We start from the raw sequence: 19,700 nt of genomic DNA, 5'->3' as shown, positions 1-19,700 counted from the left end.
CCAAGACAGCCAGTTAAACACTGAAAGACATATTTTTTCGGTATGTCTTTCATACATCTTTAGTATTAAAAACTCTCCAAGATGAATGTGCCTGACTCCACCTGCAGGTGGATCACAGACTTCCTGACTGACAGACAGCAGTATGTGAGGCTGGGGAAGCTCGTCTCAGATACTCGGATCACAAGCACCCGATCCCCCCAGGGCTGTGTCCTTTCACCCCTGTTACTCTCCCTGTACACAAACAGCTGCACAGCTGGTCACCTGTCTGTCAAACTCCTGAAGTTTGCTGACGACACCACACTCATCGGCCTCATCTCTGACGGAGATGAGTCGGCCTACAGGAGTGAAATAGCTAGGCTGGTGTCATAGTGCAGCGCTAACAACCTGGAGCTTAATGCTCTGAAGACAGTGGAGATGACAGTGGACTTCAGGAAGGCCCCAGCCCCCCTCCCCCCTGTCATCCTCTGTGACTCCCCGGTGACCTCTGTGGAGTCCTTCTGCTTCCTGGGAACCATCATCAGCCAGGACCTCAAGTGGGAGCAGAACATCAGCTCCATCACTAAGAAGGTCCAGCAGAGGATGTACTTCCTGAGGCAGCTGAAGAAGTTTCACCTCCCTGAAAAGATGCTGGTAGACTTTTACACCGCCATCATCGAATCCACCCTCACGTCCTCCATCACAGTCTGGTTCGCTGCGGCCACGGCCAGAGACAAGGCCAAGCTGCAACGCGTCATCCACTCAGCAGAGAAGGTGATCGGCTGCCACCTCCCGTCTCTCCAGGAGCTGCACATCTCCAGGACCTGGAGGCGGGCAGCCAGGATTGTAGCCAACCCCTCTCATCCAGGACATAATCTCTTTCGGCCCCTCCCTTCTGGCAAGAGGCTCCGGTCCATCAGGACCTCGCGCCACAAGAACAGCTTCTTCCCCACTGCAGTCAGCCTGCTGAACAGTACCCCAACTCCCCCAGGTGACCCCCCCTCCCCCCCCGCCCACCAAAGGACTGTCGGTGCCACTTACAGGCCCCACCATCCCAGCCCATCTGTGCTCCCACTTTAATTCACCTTACTCTACTGTATATAGTGTGTTGTTGTTGTTAACTTAATTTTTAACTTATTCTTAATTGCACTATACACCAAGTCAAATTCCTCGTTTTGTAAAGTGCGCTCTACTGAACCTGGCAATAAAACTTTTTCTGATTTCTGATTCTGATTCTGATTCTATTAATCATTGTTTTTTATTCATTCAAAATGCAATTAAATCAATATTTTATCTTTTTTCTTTTCCTTTTTCTTTTTTTTTTATCTCTTATATCCTTTTTTATAATCAATGTTTGAACTTCTTTTCCTTTCTATTGTCATGGTTTCAGTTTGTTGTCTTTTTTTTCGCTTTAGTTCTTGTTCTGTCTTGTTTGGTTCTGTTTTATTTTGAAAGGTTTCCTGTCTTGTCATGTTTCTTGAGTTTTACTTCCTTTGGTCCCCATCTGCCCTAATCGTGTTCACCTGTGTCTTGTCTGCCCTGTCTGTATATAAGTCTTGTCTCTGCCTTCCTCCTGTGCTGGTCCATTAACTTCTGCTCATGTTGATCACGTCTTCTTGTCTGGCGTCCATGTCCCTTGCCAAGCCACAGTAAGTTTTTGTTTTTAGTTTTGTCATCCTGCTCTGCAGCGCTTTTTGTTAGTTAAATAAACCCACTTGCCCTGAACCCATTTGCCTCCCGTCTCTGCGCCTGGGTCCTACCTGCTCTCGAGCCTCCCCCCCACACGACATCTATACATCCAATGAAATTAAACTACAAATCAACAAACACAACTGATAACAAATGTCTCTAAAAAATGATGTGTATATTTGCAGAACCTTAAAAACACCAAACAAATAACAAATGCTTCCCAATTAAAGCACAAAAAATGGAACACAAAATGTAAAACCCAAGTTAGAAATTGCAATTTGAAAAAGATACTTTTTTCAGCAGCTTTTCAAAATCAATCACCAATTCTACTCTTCTGTGGATGAAACAAAGAACTCCAGAACAATGAAGCCATTTCTCTAAGTCTCTCTCACCTTCAGTTTTAAACAAGGTCTGTGAAAATCCACCATACATTGGTCACATGAACTCAGAGACCTGCTAAAAGTGCACAATTGTAAAAGCTCTTTTATATAGACAACTGTTTGTTTGCTTAGAGCTCTAAATATAAAAAAAATGCTTTTCTATCACCTAGACACAGATGGAGAACCATATCAACTGGATTAATAACAGGGTGGCATGTTTAGGTTTAAACTTACATCAATAGACAACATGAAGCTGTCCATCACATTTTTGACCTAAACATGTAAACACATCCTTGGCTCTGCGGTTAGGAAATGGTATTTGGGAATCTCTTTATACCAGGAGCCAGCCTGGCCATTGGAACATCACCACAGTGCCCATCCAGACTGGGACAGCAACGGGGTCCACTTCAGAGCCGTGAGCTGCTGTGTTTAACTCCAGCTGTCCCAGCAAGGGAGACAACTGCAGCAACATCCACTGACCAAGCTGACAAGCCCTGGCAGAAAAGATCCCCACAAGAAAAACACTGGCTCAGGCAGGCTGGTCAAAAAAAAAAAAATAGTTTTGCCATTGTCTTGCAGCTCGCAGATCAAGTGGTTTAGTTTTCCAGTAATGTCAGTCAAGAATGCAAGTTCAGATTCACAATGTTCATATTCACCATATTCAACAGACATCTCCTCCAATAGCACCTTAAAAATCCTGTGCTGTTTTGCTTTGCAGCTGAGGTTGTTTACGATTTTCAGAATAAGAGTCATTATATGTCAAGAGCCAATCACTTCTGCACATAAGGCCTGCTGGTGAATGACGCAGCAGTAATGCAGACATTTTGGAAAGTCTGGGTCAGCTTTACAGTGAGTGATGAAACCTGTTTGTCTATTGATCATAGCAGGAGTCCCATCTGCAGTCACTGCTACCAGCTTTTCTAATTGTACCTTTTTCTGCACAAAAACTCCTTCACCGTGTTATACATTTCAACTCCTCTTGTAGTTGTCTGTTAGGGCAGATGTGTCAGGAGTTCTTCTCTTGTGGAAACCAAAAGCTATGCTGTACTGTTGCCGTCCACAGACTCATCACACTGGACGTTAACCACCTGCACTTTGCAAGATCCCGGTCCAGCTAATTGGCCAAGTTATCAGACATAGCTGACACTCATCTAGACATTGTAGTGGAAATTGAATGAGTTCTATTGTTCTCATCCTTAGGGACAGTGATAACAATTATCATCATTGCTTGAATTTTTTTCATGCTATATGCAAAAGTCTTTGTCCCTTAAGGCAACAGATTACAGCCCCCCCCCCCCCCCCCCCAGGCTGCTGTCGTATTAACATTAGCTTGGAGCTCCAGAATGGACAAGAAAAAACGACGAGAATGGCTCGAGCAGGGCGTTGCTCACGGGGCGGTCGCTCGTGCCATGCGGTCGCACGTGCTCGGGCCCGCTAAATGCTACTTGTAGCTTTAATTTGTGTTGTTTTTCATTTATTTACACAACTAAAAAAATAACATGGTTTGTAATAACAGCATTTTTTACTATATTTAATAATTATGTTTGATGTTAAACGTTAAGGCAAACAGACTTTTTGTTTAAAAAAAAATTATAAACCCTTTGACGTCGGAGTTTATTTTCAGCTATGAAAAAAAAAACTTGTGTTTTAGATTTCACGCAGCGTCCAAAGCATCTCACAAACTCAGTTTCATTTTCATTCCAATAAAAATACTGTTTGTACACAACAACTTTATTCTGAACATCAAATGATCAACATAAGGGCTTTTTATCTGTATTTTTATATCTTGAGCAAGAGCTTCCTTGTGCTTAAGGAAAATAATTATTTTGCTTTTTGCGTAAAAAGTAGCAAACCTTTTTTCCTTTATTTTGAAAGGTTTAAGAGCCTATACATGGTGGCTTGTTTCATTAAACAGAAATAAAGAAAAAGACTGAAAAGAAAAAATTACCACAAAAAACTCATTAATAAATAAAACAAAACAAATGACACTATAAAAGACAAAACTATGTTCTCTGTAAAGAATCAGCCAGTCGCCTCTCAAGTCCTCCTTTTCCTCTAGATCTGTGGTGAAGAAGCCTCCAGACGTGACCAAGTCCCGCAAAACCAAGACGGATCAGCTACTCAAAGTAGATGATCATGACTTCACCATGAGGCCAGCATTTGGAGGTATGAGTCTGCAAACACATTTCTTTGTGGATTGGTTTACTACAAAAATCCATTTTCATGTGTCAGTTTATACAGAGAGATTAACCAACCAACCAGTGCACTGCTCGGTTAGAAGGTATTGACATGGACTGCTGGTTGCTGGTTCAAGTCTCAGGATCAGCAGGATTAGACTTAAGGAGTTGATACCCAGTGCTGTTTCACACCCCGATGTGGCTCCTTCACTTCAATCAATCAATCAATCAATCAATCAATTTATTATTTGTATAGCACTTATAAAAGCCAAGGCAACCAAAGTGCTTAACATAAAATCCAATAAAATCACAAACAATATGATGCAATAAAGAAACAATCACAATAAAACAATAAAATCAATTGAACAATAAAAGCAATAAAAACAATAAAAGAATTAAATTAATAAAATGAACAAGTCCCACTAGAAATGCTTACTGGAGTTAAAAGCCTGAGTAAAAAGATGTGTTTTTAAAAGAGTCTTAAAATTACTGACAGTTCTGGCAGACCTCACAGAATAGGGGAGAGCATTCCAGAGTTTAGGACCTGCAACTGAAAAGGCTCTGTCTCCCCGAGTCACAAGCCGAGTCCTGGGAACCACTAAAAGCATTTGATCTTCAGACCTTAGGACTTCCGTTGCCAAGTGGAAACAAATTGGTAGCCCTTTGGGCATAAAACAAGCAATTTGATTCATCTGTTTTTCTGCATAATGCAGCTTGTAGGTTTGGATCTAGTTTGAGCAAGGTATTTTAAAACAATCTTTTTTTCAAAAAGGATGTTGTAAAAAAGAAAACGATGTTGTAAAAAAGTTAACAGAATTGTTGGTACATGCCCACATGATTATAGCACCACCCCGTGCCTTGCAGTAATGATGAAGTGTCTAAGCTGAAATGCCGTTTGTTCATCTTTGTGGTTTTCCTTTCTTCTTGAACAAACAAATGATTTTTTTCTTTGACGTTCTACAGTTTCTCAGCGAATCGGATCTTTTAGTGAGTTTTCTTCAAAGTTCACTCCTGGCAAGACTGAAATCTATTCTAAATGACCTAAACATCTCCCATCACACAAATCATGAAAACAAACCTGAGAGGAATCCTCTTGACATGAACTTCCTTTGGTCCTAGGTGTTATTGCACTTATCTCTGCTGCTCTGTGAGGCGACACGGCCTTTTAAAGCTGTCCACTGTGAAGATGAGATGGACGAAGTAGTGACGGTTATCCGCCCCCTCCAGCTCTAGAACTAACTGCACATCAGCACTTCTTGCTACCTCCATAACATCTATGATATGTCGAACTCTTTGATGTTTCAAAGTCTCCCTCCTCTGGAATTTTCTCTAGCCATGAAGCATCAGAACTCCCTCCCTCCCTCAAACACTGCACACATAGTGTCAGCAGGTTGGATCTGCAGAGAGCAGAGATGTATTGTAGCTCCTCTGCTGGTGTTACCATAAAACAAAAGTTATATGGTCCAATTTCTGGGGTAAATTCTTGCTTTTCTTATGACTCTCTAAGAGCTGCTCCGAGTATTAAGTAAATGTTTTTTCTGCTTCAGAAAGGCTCTGGGTTAAACTTAAAGAAATAGTCATTCTGGACTTGTTTTTTTACTTTGTCAATCATAGCATATTTTAAAAGGTTTCATACTTTTATGCCTTTTGTGTCACATTAGATGAAGCCGGGACTAAAAGAAGACTTTAATTTTGAAACTCCTGCCCTTAAATGTGATGAACAAACACACATGTATCCCTAAAACCTCAAAGTATCAAAACATGCAAGATTTTATAGTATTGAGAAGTAATAATAGGAACGAGTTCTGAAAGAAAAGTCTTTTAAAGTCTAGGCAGAATTGTTTTTTCAGAGCAGATGCTTAAAATAATATAAATGGAAATGAACATTTTTTTCAAGCATTTTTTTGGTTTGATTTTTTTTTATGTTGTATCTATTTTTTTAATATCACAATCAAAAACAATATTCAGTAAAATAATTTAAGACATCTGTTTTCCTAATGGAAACCTGGTGGTCGGGTGGACAGGGCGGGGATGGTTCTCCAGTCCACTGCAGAGCTTCACTATTTTAACACTACAGATGATAGTTAAAGGCGAGAAACTGTCAGTTTGAATGCCCCTCCAGAAACCCTAACGGGAATGGAGAGCTTCTCACTGTCAGATCTTTGTTTTAATCATTCAGACAAAGACAGGGATGCATGCAGCAGGGGTTCCGAGCTGGGAAGTGACTAAAAATAAAACCTCAGTGGGAACATCACAGTCCCATCCGAGGAGCTGCTGCACCCCACAAAGAGCAACAAAGAGCTGCTTCTTCCAGATGAGCCTCGGCTCTTTGTTGCGGTTTGACCGCTTTATCCCACCTGAGTGTGTGTTTTTTTAGGAAATGTGTGCTAAAACTGTGTTTAGGGTTTGGTAAAAGTTAAAGAAGAGAAGAGAGTTTTCTACTTGATATTTTAAAAGCAGTTAGAGTCCACATGAATCTTGAGGTGTTGGATAAACCAGCTATTAATGCTTTTTCATGTCCTGGCATGGAAAAATGTTTGAAGATTTCTTTTTTTAGCTGAAACATTTGTTCTCGGTGGTCAGAGTGTAACATTCATCTGATTGTTTGTTTGTTTTTTGCATCAAACACATATTTTTTTTTTTACTGTCAAAAATTAGTTAAATAAATGGTAACATATCTTCATTAAGAACTCACCTTTTGGATTCAATGCAACCAGGAAGTACCAAATGTTGCAGCTCCTGAACTGGAGACCGAAAAAAAAATCACACATTTTCTCTAAATCCAAAATATTTCTTCATACCACAAAGAAATTTGCTTGCAGCCTGATGTCAAAAATATATTTTTAATTGCTTATTTTTCTATTTATAAAACTCAAGGTGAAGGTAGGTGGGTGTACCCATGGATGTAGTCAGTAAAGCTCTGTTTACCCAGTTAGCCGTTATCAGCCCCTGTCAATCCTAATTTAGGGGTAACATCAGAGATTATTTGTGCGGTGGAGGCGTCTGCAAACTAAGGCTCCAGAGATACATATGGGCCTTTCTTCCCTCCATTGTGACTCTTTGAGTTTCAAGTAAAAAATGCAAATCATTGGAAAAAAATTTAGTTTTTTTATTCTTAACGTTTTAGTTTAATAGTTTTGTGGGGGTTTATTATTAAAAACAAGCTTAAAGCACTTATTCTGATCATCTGCTGCACAACAATTTCTAGTTTCTGTTCAGAGCAAAAGTTCTTAAAATGTGTAATTGCACCTACGTGAATAAAGAAATGTATTTCATCATCCAAGTTGTCATAATTATATTTGATAAGGAGCAAATGAATGAAGTCACATCAGAGTCAGAAGAATGGGAAAAGCCACCTTTGACTTAACTTTCTAGCATTTGTAACTCAAGTTAATCTGCAGCAGCAGGAGGATCTTGCATGTGCTGCGTCAAAAGTAAAATAGATTAAAGATGTTATAAATGGACAAAAATAACGCTGTTATAAGTCAATTAATGTGAATATTTGAGAGCTGCATTTTAAAATTGACCCAAATGGCTCTTTTCGTGGTGCACACCCCTGGTCTAGTGTAAATATGTCTTTGGTCTTTGCTCTTTATAGAAGTGTAGTCAAAGTTTTTCTTTCCAAGTTTCCATCCATTAGTTAGAAGAAGTTAAAAGGTTAAGATTCTCGTAGTGATGTAGCCGACGACGTCTTCAGTTTCAGACGAGCTGTGATTGTTAAATGTCTAACAGAGGTGGACAAACAGACTCCACAACATCTGTGTGAGTCTTTGCGTGGGCAGGACAGTGAGTGTGGTTAACATGTGGGATGTATTACTGCTCTTAATCCAGGGTAGAATAACACATTAAGCTTGTTGGTAATCCGTGCTGAAAGGAATGAGACGGCAAAGCCCATCAGTCCTGTCGTATGTGAAGCAGAGCCCTGCAGCAAGCTGGAAGCTGTTTACCAAAACATTTTTTTAGAAAATGGGCCCCCTCAGAGATGCAGATGTGCCTCAGATCAGGAGGGGGCGCTATTTGTGTCCTCATTTCATTCAGTGTTTTATTCTTCCAGTTTATTTATAGTTCTTTTTCATGTTTGGTCCTTGCTGTGTTCCCTTTTGTACTGATGCTGCACTTTGGTTATTTATTTATCCATTGGGTATTTATTTGGTGAATTGAACTGAGTAGCTGTTGTTGATGCTCCAAACATATTTTTATTGTTTCACTGACAATGACAAATAAATCTTCTTGAAATCTCTTATTATTTTTATTTCTACAGTTAACTCATCTATGAATGCTCACATCTGTAAGGCCATCCATCTATCCATCCATCCATCCTTCAGCTTTCCCACCCACTTACCCATCCATCAATCTGACCGTCCATGCTTTAGTCTACCCATCCATTCGTCTATTCTTTAGTCTAACCCTCCATCCATCCATCCAGCCAGCCATCCATTCATTTGTTTATCAACCCATCCATACATCTTCCAGTTCACCTATCCTTCAGTCCACTTATCTATCCATCCATCCATCCTTCAGTCAACCCACCCACCAATTCATCCATCCATCCATCCATCCATCAGTTCATCTATCCGTCAGTCCACCTATCCATCCAACTCTCCATCAATCCGTTCATCCATTCATCCAGCTATCCATCCATCCTACTGTTTCTTCTGTATATCTTTTTATCTGTCTCTCACTCTGTCAGTCCTATAATTTGTCCATCTCTCAATCAATCCCTCCATGCATCCATCAGTTAAACACATATTTAGATATTTTGCTCCTTCATATTTTCAATTCACCGCCTACCTCTATCTACCTATGTCTGTGTGTCTGTCCAGTCATTCTAACAAAAGGTTTTCTGGAAGGATTTCTCTTTCATTTCTTATCCAGTGTTCCATCCATACATCTCATACTGTCATTCATCTTTCATTTATTCACCTGCCAGTCCATTGATTTTTTTTAAACTCCACATTGTTATTTTTCTCATTATGTCCATTCCACCATTCATTTATCTTTACTATTTTTTCTTTTTGCTCATTCAGTCATTCATTTGTGAGCATGCAGAGTTAGAAACACCTGACAGTGTCTGTTTCTAAACACAGTTGAGAAGCATCATGTAGGGTAAGCCTGAAATGAGGCCACTTTGATGAGCACACAGCTTTAGGTACGTCTGATGCAGATTGGTTCCAGATCTGCTGCAGGGCTTTGATGAACTGATGAACCAGCTACATATTTATGGGCAAAACTTGCTTCAGTGGCGGGTTTTGGTGCTTGTTCTGTCTTTTAGCATCTTAAAAACACAGTAGATTACCTAAAAAAAACTTTAGTCATAAATAAGATCTTATAACCCTGGCATTTCAATATGTGGGGAAAAAAACTAGACGTTTTACTGGATCGAGGGTGAACTTTTTATTTTTAGTAAACTGTTTTTTTTAACTCACTGTTCAGTACAGCTGTAAGCAGCTAGAACATTACAGAACTGTGTACTTGAAAAAGCTTTATTGAAACATAAAAGTTTGTTTTTGTCAGCTGGTGATAAATTCCCCGTCCGCTGTTTGATTCCGAAGTGAGAAGATAAGACGGTTGATCAAAGAGGGCTATTTCGTCTGATGTGAAGTTTTGCCCTCACTCCATCAATCTTATAGAACTTTAGATCAAACACTTTTATTTCTGAAAGTCTGCATACTTAATCCATAAAACTATAACAATTAGAGCTTCCGTTTCTGGAATTTCCCAAACTTCAGTCTTGCATCTTCTGGCTTCTGGCTTGCCTCTACTACTGCTCCTACACCTACACCTGGCTGTGGATCCTCGTTCCCCCAACTTCACCTGGATGAAGATCATTTCCTGGACTTATATGTAGTTGTAGAGTTAGATACGTTAATTCCTCTCTATGAGTTCTGGTACGTTGCCTGTCCGTCCTGGGGGAGGATCCCTCCTTCATGTGGACACCCCCGAGGTTTCGTCGTTTTTTCCGGAATCCGTTTTTTTTAGGAGTTTTTCCTTGCCGCGAAGGAGGGTCTAAGGGCAGGGATGTCCAGTTTAGTTTAATCTGTTTAGTTAAAGTTTAGTATTATCCTATTAAATTCTATGCATTTATGATCCTTTTTGATGGTATGTTTACCTTACAATTACCGATACGAAGCCCATTGATACGACAGTTGTTGGGAATTTGGGCTATACAAATAAAATTGAATTGTATTGAATTCAGTCACCTTAGTTTCTTGGTTATTTTTTAGAGCAAAAGCTTTCAGCTCGTGGAAGCTGGTTCATCCAGGTGCCATCTGGAGATCTTGACTTTATTGGAACGGACTGCCTGCTGCAGCCGGTGGATCTCGGGTGCTGCGTGGCCAGGCTGCACGCCAGGCGCTGCTGCAGCAGATTAAGCTGGCAGCAGTTCTCTCTGTTTGCAGCTTAGATTAGAGCAGGAAGCAATCTGTTATGCCATCACACAGCTGTTACCCCACAAACGACACTTTGTTCAGACGAAGAGGAAACATAGGAACAAGAAATGGCTCAACAGGCTGGAAAAGCACATTTACTTGGGATGACTGGTGAAAACGATGTTGAAAAATTCAAGAGTTCAAGGTTTTTTATTCTGGATTATCCCTTTTTCTGAAAACGAGTGCTGATGAAACATAACCCACAGCATCCACTTTTGACCTATTTATTTTTTTTAAAAACAGACCTGCTGACAAGTGCTTTGACTAAAACTTTTGTAAATGCTGTGAGAAATTGTGTTTATTTGTTTCGTTAATTTTTTCATAGTATAAAATCATTTAGTCTTTCAGCAATACCGTTTTCAGTTTAGAACACTTCTAACGTAAAAGACTTTTTCTTATTTTAATATTCAATTACTGCACAAAACTTATAGTTTGACATTTGTTTTGCACTGAACCACTGACTAATTCACTGATGTGTGCACAAATATATCTAAAACAAAAGCAAAAATTTCATGACAAGTTAAATCATTTTTGTAGGCAATTCAAAAAATAAAATTCCCATTTTATTTTTCAAGACTTTATATCCTGTCATTTTAATTATTATGTCATTCAGATAATAAAAAGCTAATATCATTTTCATTCCCATGTCCTTAGATGGGCCTCCTTTTCCCTGAATACATTTGCTTTGGCATGGAGGTGATTGGCACTGCGTGGGTGTAATGGAAGCCCATGTTGCTCTTAAAGCTTCCTTCAGGTCATCTGCGTTGTTGGGTCTGGTGTTTTCTCTTCTTTTTGACAACATTCCATACATTTTTTTTTTTTAGTGTCTTTAGGTTAGGCTTGTTTCCTGGGCAGTTATTGAACCCATTTAGCAAAGTAGGCAGAAGCCAAATCCTGCTAGAAAATGAAATCAGGATCTCTGTACAGATCATCGGCAGAGGTCAGTATAAAGTGCTGCAGGATTCCCCGGTGGATGATTGCATTGACTGAGGATTTTAGAAAACACAATAAACTGACACCAACAGATGATAGGTATTAAAGCCCCACTGTGAGGAAAATTGTGTATTTTTATATATATTTTTATTTATGTTGTGAATTTTTTCTGATGATGGAGGACAAATACAATAAAAATGAAGCTTAAATTTCAATTTCTGATTTTCTTTTTAATTTAAATTATTGTGAATAAGGAGCAGACGAAGAAATGATGTTTGAAAAAGATTTTTTTTGTGACGTGGAAAATACGCTGGGTGGGTCACAGATGGAGTTGCTCAGCGCCAACAGTCGCACCCACAACTCAGAGGCAAATTTCTAATAAACCCCTGCCAATCTGCAGAAACTATGTCCTAGAAAACAACAACATTTTTATTTTGGCTATAAATGACAATCCTAATTAAAAGACCGCTGGGAAAGTTTTTAAAAGTGCACAAAAGATGCTCGGAGTGGGTCTTTAGAGCCACCGCACAGACAAAAACTAGGCATTATTTTGAAACTATAAATCTTTGCAGCAAACAATAACAAGAAGAATGCTCCAGTTTGTGCTGCATTCCTGACTGTCTGCCTTTTCTAAGTGTTGTTGGTAAATCAGTACGTCCATACTTCATAAATGAAGAATTCTTTACCAGGCAAGACTCTGTTCTGCAGTCAGTGTTTGTGCAATTGGTTGATGATGCAATGTTGCTCGGCAGGTCCTGCAATCCCTGTGGGGGTGGATGTTCAAGTGGAGAGCTTGGACAGCATCTCTGAGGTGGACATGGTAAGAAATCTTCTGTTTCTTCACACCATGTTTGACAGTTTATGCAGAAGATCTGCAGGATGATGTAAAATGCCTTTTTTCTACAGAACGGACGGCCTGTTTCAGGCAGAAACAGGGTCTTGCTTTTGAATGACTCCAGTGGAGTAAATGGGTAAAAAAGGGTGTGAAAACTGGAGTTCAGTGCTGAGAGCCTTCTCTGTATGAGCTGCGCTGCTTACCCTGTCATGGTAGAAATTTCCAGCATCACTGCTCCTGTGTTCGTCTCAGTTGGACACTTGGGTGGAACCTGCTTTTTATAAAGCCTTTCAGACGAGCTGAAGTCATGGTCAGGGGCTCAGTGTGATATTTAAGGGCATCTTCACAGAAGCTTTTTTTTTTTTTATCAGAGCCTTCAAAGCTGTAGAATTGGCGAACTATGGTGAACAAGAAATTAGAATGAATCTGGAGCTTAAAAACAAAACATTTCACCATTATCAAAGAAAATTTAGTGTCAGGAGCCTTGTTTTGAATAAGGTAAAGTCGAGCATTGTATAACTGATTTAGTGTCTTTTGTGTCAAATAAAAAGGGCAATGCACCAATGGTTACAAGAAATGTTACTTCTTTCTTAAAAATAGACACACTGCTGTTACTGCTGGTATTCTGCACAGTAAATGGAGTTTTATTAAAATCGAAACAACCAGTTCTCCCCACAATGACAAACAATTGTTATAAATAGGCCAATAAAGCAATGGAAAATAATATGTCTTTAAAACCAAACTGTAAATGTGTTTGTCTTTTAATGTAAAATCAAATTTTTTGAATATGGTAAATGTTGATAAATCGCTTTTTTAGTGTTAACTTTCAGTGTTCTTTCAAAGAGTTCCAGCATTTTCTACATCCTGGTTAGAAAGAACTGGAAGGTGGGTGCATGATTTTTCAAAGAAACATCAGAAAATGATGTTACTGCATTACAACACTTTGCTGTATTAAAGACACGGTTGAGCTTATTAGTGGATATCTGAGGGTTCTTGCTTAATGCCTTGTTAAGGCAGGTCATAAAATCTGTGGTCACTTTACACTTGGCACAACCAAAACTAGCACCAGATTTAAGTCATTCTGGGGGATCCTCTATAAAGCAAGATACTACCGGTAGATTTGGATGATTTTAACTTTTCATCAAGATCTCTCATGAGCTGCTTCTTAGTAAGATGTTATGGGTATTTTTCAACTGTAGTGGTGCCCACAATAGATTCAGGACATGTTGGGGAAGGTGCATCTCTCCACTGAGCTTAAATAGCCCCCCAGCATCCACCCAAAACATCTGGTTTAGAAGAATAAACAGAGAAATGTCAGAGCCTGAATCTTGCTGAGCTGCAAAAGTTCACAATAAGACATTTAAAATTCTGACCAAATATATGAACCTGTTCTGCCTTCAACATCAGAGATGATCGGGTTAATACATATTTAGTTAGTTTTTTTAATTAATCTTTTCACAATCAACTATTTTATTTTTTTAGCTTCTTATTTTAAGTTATAATTAATTACACAATTATACAGAATTATACAAACAAAACCAAAAATCTAAAACAAAACAAAGCCTATAAACCTCTCAACAAATATGATGATGTTACCACATCCTATAAAACACAATTACACATAAATCTGACAACAAATGACAAACAAAAAAAGGACAAAGACTGGAGGCAAAAACAAAATAAAAAAAGAGATCAAGAGGAGTCAGATATTAACGGAGCTTCAGTCTTCCATTTATTTGTTAACTCATGTATCCATTAGACACAATCACCTATTTTCTACAATAGCCATCACCTATTTGGGGATTCTCACTGACAATATTATGCCTTTCCCCCCAAAAATACAGTTTGAATGCTTTTTGACAGTCTCTGTTTACATTAAGTGTCATTACATTTGAACATCATTGCTTTAAGGAACAGCATGAACCTTCAGATGTTCATCAGGATCAGTAAAAGTATCTATTTACCTCTTGAACAATGTCATTTCGTGTTTGGAATGGTGCTCATTCTCAACGATATGACCCCACCAGGACTTCACCATGACGTTGTACCTCAGGCACTACTGGAAGGATGAGCGGCTTTCATTCAGCAGTAGCACCAACAAGAGCATGACATTTGATGGCCGTCTGGTGAAGAAGATCTGGGTCCCTGATGTCTTCTTTGTCCACTCCAAGAGGTCCTTCATTCATGACACAACCACAGACAACATCATGCTGCGAGTCTTTCCTGATGGTCACGTGCTCTACAGCTTGAGGTCAGTAACGTGATGGCGTCCGTGGTCCTTAAAGACCCACTCCGATGAATGTTGGGTTTTTGGTGGTTTTTTAACATGTTGCATTTTTCGGATGATGGATGAGATATATAAAGGAAGTTAAGCTGAAAATAGCATTTCTGAGTATTTCTTTATTCAAATTGGAGTGAAAAAAATGGCATTTGAAAAAGAGTGTAGAAAATATCCTGGACAGCCACAAGCTCCCTCCTTCCCTTCATTCTGATGCGTACAGTTGTAGACAAATTGATACATAAACGTCATGGCATCTGGTTTTAAACTGTCCAATATTGCTCAAGATTTTAGTTTCACCGGTAATGTTAGGTTGGGGGCGTGAGGGGCTGTAAGCTAGCAAGAGCGTGTAAACAAATTTCTCAAGTAAGGTGATGGGAAGAGGGGCAGGGTTGTTCCATGTAACAGTCCCGCCCACAACTCAGAGTCAAATTTCTAATGAACTCCTGCCACTCTGCAAAAACGGCAAAAATCATTAAAAGATTACGGGACCACTTTGAAAATAGATCAAAAGATGATCGGAGTGGGTCTTTAAAATGAAGATGCATGTGTTACTCAGTCAGAATGGCTTTACAGCTAAAATCTTTAAACATTTAAACTAAAGTTTTATATTATTAAATATAGATTACACCAGTTTTATATCAACAGTACACCCCTCGAATCTACCAAGAGTCAGAAATATGAGTGGGGACACAACTCCCCAGTTTCTTTGACTCTAAGACGTTTTTCAGATGTAATAACAAAAGGCCCTGACCTTTTTTGGGATTGGGACATTTCTGCCTTTCAGGTGAGGTCCAAAGGTAAAACTGAGATGCTACCTTAGTGGCCTTAAATTGCCACCAGGATGTCAAACCTCAAAAAAATTCTAAGACTGGTCAAAAAAAGAAGCAGTGAAACTGTCAGTACAAAAAAATCTTCAATGATCAGAAACGAAACATCAGTATTTTCCTGACTGTAGAAGGTATTGATGACTCTTTAAGCGACTCGTTTACCGTGTTTGTGGTGCTCGTTGTTCTGTTGGTTTGAATCACAGAGATGCTGCTAAGAACTGTGGAATGTGATTGATTAGGGTGAAAGGCACATCAGGGCTGTTGTTTACAAGGGAATCAGTCAAACCTTTTTTTTTGGGGGGGGGTTACCAATTACACGTTTGGATTCTGGATGTGACTGCACCACAGAGGACTATTCACTGTAAGAGGACTGTTGTAGTAAAGCGATCGATATTTGGGGGGAAATGAAATCTCGGGGCCCTTGATGGATTTTCTTGTCTAACACTGTGTTCAGCTCTGAGAAAATAATCTCAATCATGCCATCAGTCTGCAGCAGAGTTAGCAATGTGTGTACCAGACTGTGATGAGTGGTGTCATGGGAAATATGGGCTTTGGCCAGTTTAGAGCGGATTCCTAACGATTCTGACAGGACAGAATTATTTTTGTCTTGTCTGCTCGACCAACAGCATCACAAAACCAAATATTTCAGGGTCACTTGAACCACTAAATCAATCTTTCACAATTAAAATGAATATGCGTCTGTGTTTAAGGTTCATTGTTTTCAGTTTTATCTTTTTTAATGACAGCGGGACGAATTCTGAAGTTGGCACAATTACTACTGACTCTTTCCAACATGAATAACATCAATCTGGATCCAGAGGTTTTTACATTTTGCCCAAAGGGTGGACTTTAGATCTGCTTTTATGCACCACAGACTTTACATTTTCAAAGCAGATCTTTTTCTCAGGCAATCCTTTTAAATAAACCTTTCAGATCAATTTGTATTTTTGTTTTGTAAATTTCAACTGAAGGAAACGGTAACATTTTTCAACATTTTTCTCAAACTAGGTTCTCTTGTTTAGGTAAAAATAAGATGGCTTTTTATAATATTTTTACAGTAATACATTTAAAAAGTTGAATGGATTGTAATGAGCAAAATAGGAATTCCACAAATGTTTATTCGTTTTTATGTGTTTAGGAAAATTGTTTGAAAATTGGAAAAGGTTGAAAAGAGGTATTTCTAAACCAGTCTTGAATTATTTTTGTAGTTTCTATGAATTATTTTATGTAGTTTTCATGAATAAAAAGCAGGAGAAATGGTGACTTAACTTTAAGAATGATTGTAAAAAAAATATATCTTACCTTTGAGTGATTTTAAAGAAGAGGGAGAATTTGATATTTCAAGCACAATCTTGCAAGAAATTCAAAAACCAGGAAAAATTCAACCAAAATTCCCCAAAATGTTTATTTAATTTTGGTCCAACACCTGATCAGTCTGATTTAGAGTCAAAATTGTCAAGACTATGCCTTGTTTCCACTGAGCGGTACGGTCTGATCTGTTCTGGTTCAGAATGGTCCAGGCAATTCTGGCAAGCAAAAGTTGGACCGTCATTTCGTATTTGGGTTGTAAACTGATTGCGTAGTTTTGAGACTACAGCTAATGACAACAACAATGAAGGTCATCCAGCTGCTCATTTTTTTCTACTTGGCTTTTTAGTACTTCATATATACAAGTCATGTAATGTTGTATGAGAGAGGATTGCGGGTGGCGAAGAGGAATAATACGCTGGTGCTGGTTTGGCACTGCCTTTTATCTTAATGACATTCTGCCAATGAGCCCAAAAATCGTACGGTTTGGTCTGGCTTAATGGGTCCATTTTATAATGGATGAATCCCCTTGGTCAGATCATGACTTAAAAAACATCAACTACAGGAAAATATTATGAAAAAAAAGGATTACCAAGAAAATGTTAAAATCTGTAGCATAGCAAGAATGGTTATTCTGACAAATAGAATAACTGAGTAACGGCTGTTTATTTCGTTATTGAAGTCTATGGGATTCGGGCTTCTTGGAGCCTTGCCTTACTGTTTGAAACACCACAGGGGAGGGGTCACATAGGCCATTTCTTATGTACAAGCACCAGAAAACTCCTAAGTCTTCACTTAAGACTGAGTCCATTGGCTTCAGCACTTCTATGTAAACTCCTGATGGCAGCTTTTTATGAGCATGCTTTTATTCACAGCCTTACAGCTGCGTTCATGTTCAGTCTTTCAGAAATTAATACATTTTATTCTAAACTCAGACTGACTACTTTGTTGATGACCGACTGAGCTGATCCGATCTGCTGTTGTGGCGAGGAAATGATCAATCAAAGAGCAGCTTGAGGATCCAGGCAGGCAGAGGAGTCAGAAAGCGTGTAACTTCAGAGAACTTCATTGTGGCGTTTACCATGGTAGTGTTTTTTTTTTTTTTTTTTTTTTTCTTTTTAACTTGTCCTGTCCAACAGCTAGGCAAACAGATGAGAGCTGAGGGCCTCTTGTGTTGGACATATTTTATTCTAACAAGAGGGGTTATTCATCTTCAGACAAACCAAAGGTATGTCTGAATAAACCCCTTTTGTAATTGAGGCCAAACTTTATTAATTTCAATCATGTTTGAAAATCTTTGGTGTTGGACCGGACGGAAAAGGAAAGAGGGGAACAAGAGAGAGGGACGTTAGAGAGAGGGGGGGGTAGGAGGGTGATAATAGGAGGGGAAGGGGGGTAAGACCATGAAGCAGCATAGAGCAGGCAGGTTTACTGGTTGTTTATCGTTACGGTACGGTTCAAATGTAGTACAAAAAGGGCGGGGCCTGTTCACACACACTCAAATATTATCAACACACCTGCTAGCCGCAGAAATGTCCACATGTCAACATGCACACAAAACAGATAGTGTTCACGAACGCATACTTATGCCTTTAAACCAACTAGTGTGAAATCTTTCATTCATTCAATCATGCAAACTATTAGTGCAAAGGTGAGCTAACACCTGTGCTCAGGTGAGTGTTTATGTTCTTCTAAAATGGATGGTGGAATGTGAAAAGAAGGAGGAGGAGCGCCCAGCCACCCCCACACCCATACCCCCGCCGCAGCAGCAGCGGCAGCCGGAATTCCCCCAGCGCCACACGGGAACAGGCAGGGAACAACCGCCCCCCGGGCGACCAAGACCGCCACCCAGGCCAGGGCCAGCAGGACCGCCGCGAGGCCCCCAGAGCCAGAGAGCAGGGAGGCGCAGAGGGAAAGAGAGCGCCGCCCCAGCCCAGCCAGGAAAGCAGCCCCCCGCCGCGCCGGAAGAGCCCAACGCAGGGCCCCACCGGAGAGGGACGCCCACAGCCCCAGACGAGCACCCCACCACCACCCAGGAGTTCCGGGCATCCCCCCGCCCCGACCCCAGGTACGAGCCAGGACCCCCCAAGGGAGACCCGCTCCGCACTCCAGGCAGCCACCCACCCGGCCCACGGTTGGTCCAGGTAGGAGCAAGGCAGGGGCACGCCGCCCCCGCCCAGGAGGGGGGAACCCCGGGGAAAAAAGGGCGGCCCATAAGGGATGTTATAAATATGGCCCGACCAGGCTCGGCCATGTTGGAAGTTTGGCGGGGCCCAGCGCCCAGGGGCAAGGACCAGGACCCACCCCCCAGGGACACGAACACCCCCGGCTCAGGTGTAATATGAACCCCCCCACCGTGCGGAGAGAGCACCGCCGGGCCCAGGGAGCCGGCACCCAAGGGACACGGCCGCCATCGCCAAGGGGCCCACACCCCCCACCAGGGACGGGGTAGGGGACAGATGGACCCAGGTCCCACCTTCCTTGTAAAATGTGTGTGCGTGTATGGGTGTTTGAGAGGGTGTTTGTGTGCATGTGTGTGTGTTTATGTTTGAATGTATATATTGAAGGGGGAGGGGTGTGTGTACTAAGGGGGGGTGCAGTTAAAATTGGCGAGTAGGGCACTAAGGGGACATCTCCTGATTACTCACAGTGATGTCCCCTCACCCTCCACACCAAGGGGCCCTAAATGTCTAAGGTGCGGTTAAAATTGGCGGGTAGGGTGCCAGGAGGACATCTGCTGCTTGCTGGCAGTGATGTCCAAGCACCCCCCCTACCAAGGACCCTACGTGTCTAAGGTGCAAATAAAACCGAAAGAGGGGGGGCCCACTCCATACGGCAACCATAGGAGGGGGGCCACTCCCAAGTA

At 40.6% G+C, this 19,700-nt stretch overlaps 1 protein-coding gene across 1 annotated transcript in view; it reads left to right on the top strand.

Annotated features, from left to right (window-relative positions):
- LOC101164606 (gamma-aminobutyric acid receptor subunit rho-2-like) overlaps positions 1 to 19,700 on the top strand; it is a 46,767-nt gene that overhangs the window by 2,512 nt on the left and 24,555 nt on the right. The window contains exons 2-4 of the mRNA XM_004082154.4: positions 4,105 to 4,211; positions 12,336 to 12,403; positions 14,446 to 14,669. Coding sequence (XP_004082202.1) covers positions 4,105 to 4,211; positions 12,336 to 12,403; positions 14,446 to 14,669 — 399 coding nt within the window. The remainder of the gene's footprint in view (positions 1 to 4,104; positions 4,212 to 12,335; positions 12,404 to 14,445; positions 14,670 to 19,700) is intronic.

This window comes from Oryzias latipes, chromosome 22, assembly GCF_002234675.1.
Source record: "Oryzias latipes chromosome 22, ASM223467v1".
NCBI lineage: Eukaryota > Metazoa > Chordata > Actinopteri > Beloniformes > Adrianichthyidae > Oryzias > Oryzias latipes.
The sequence above is the reverse complement of the archived record's forward strand: the minus strand, read 5'-3'. Positions and strand labels throughout refer to the sequence as shown.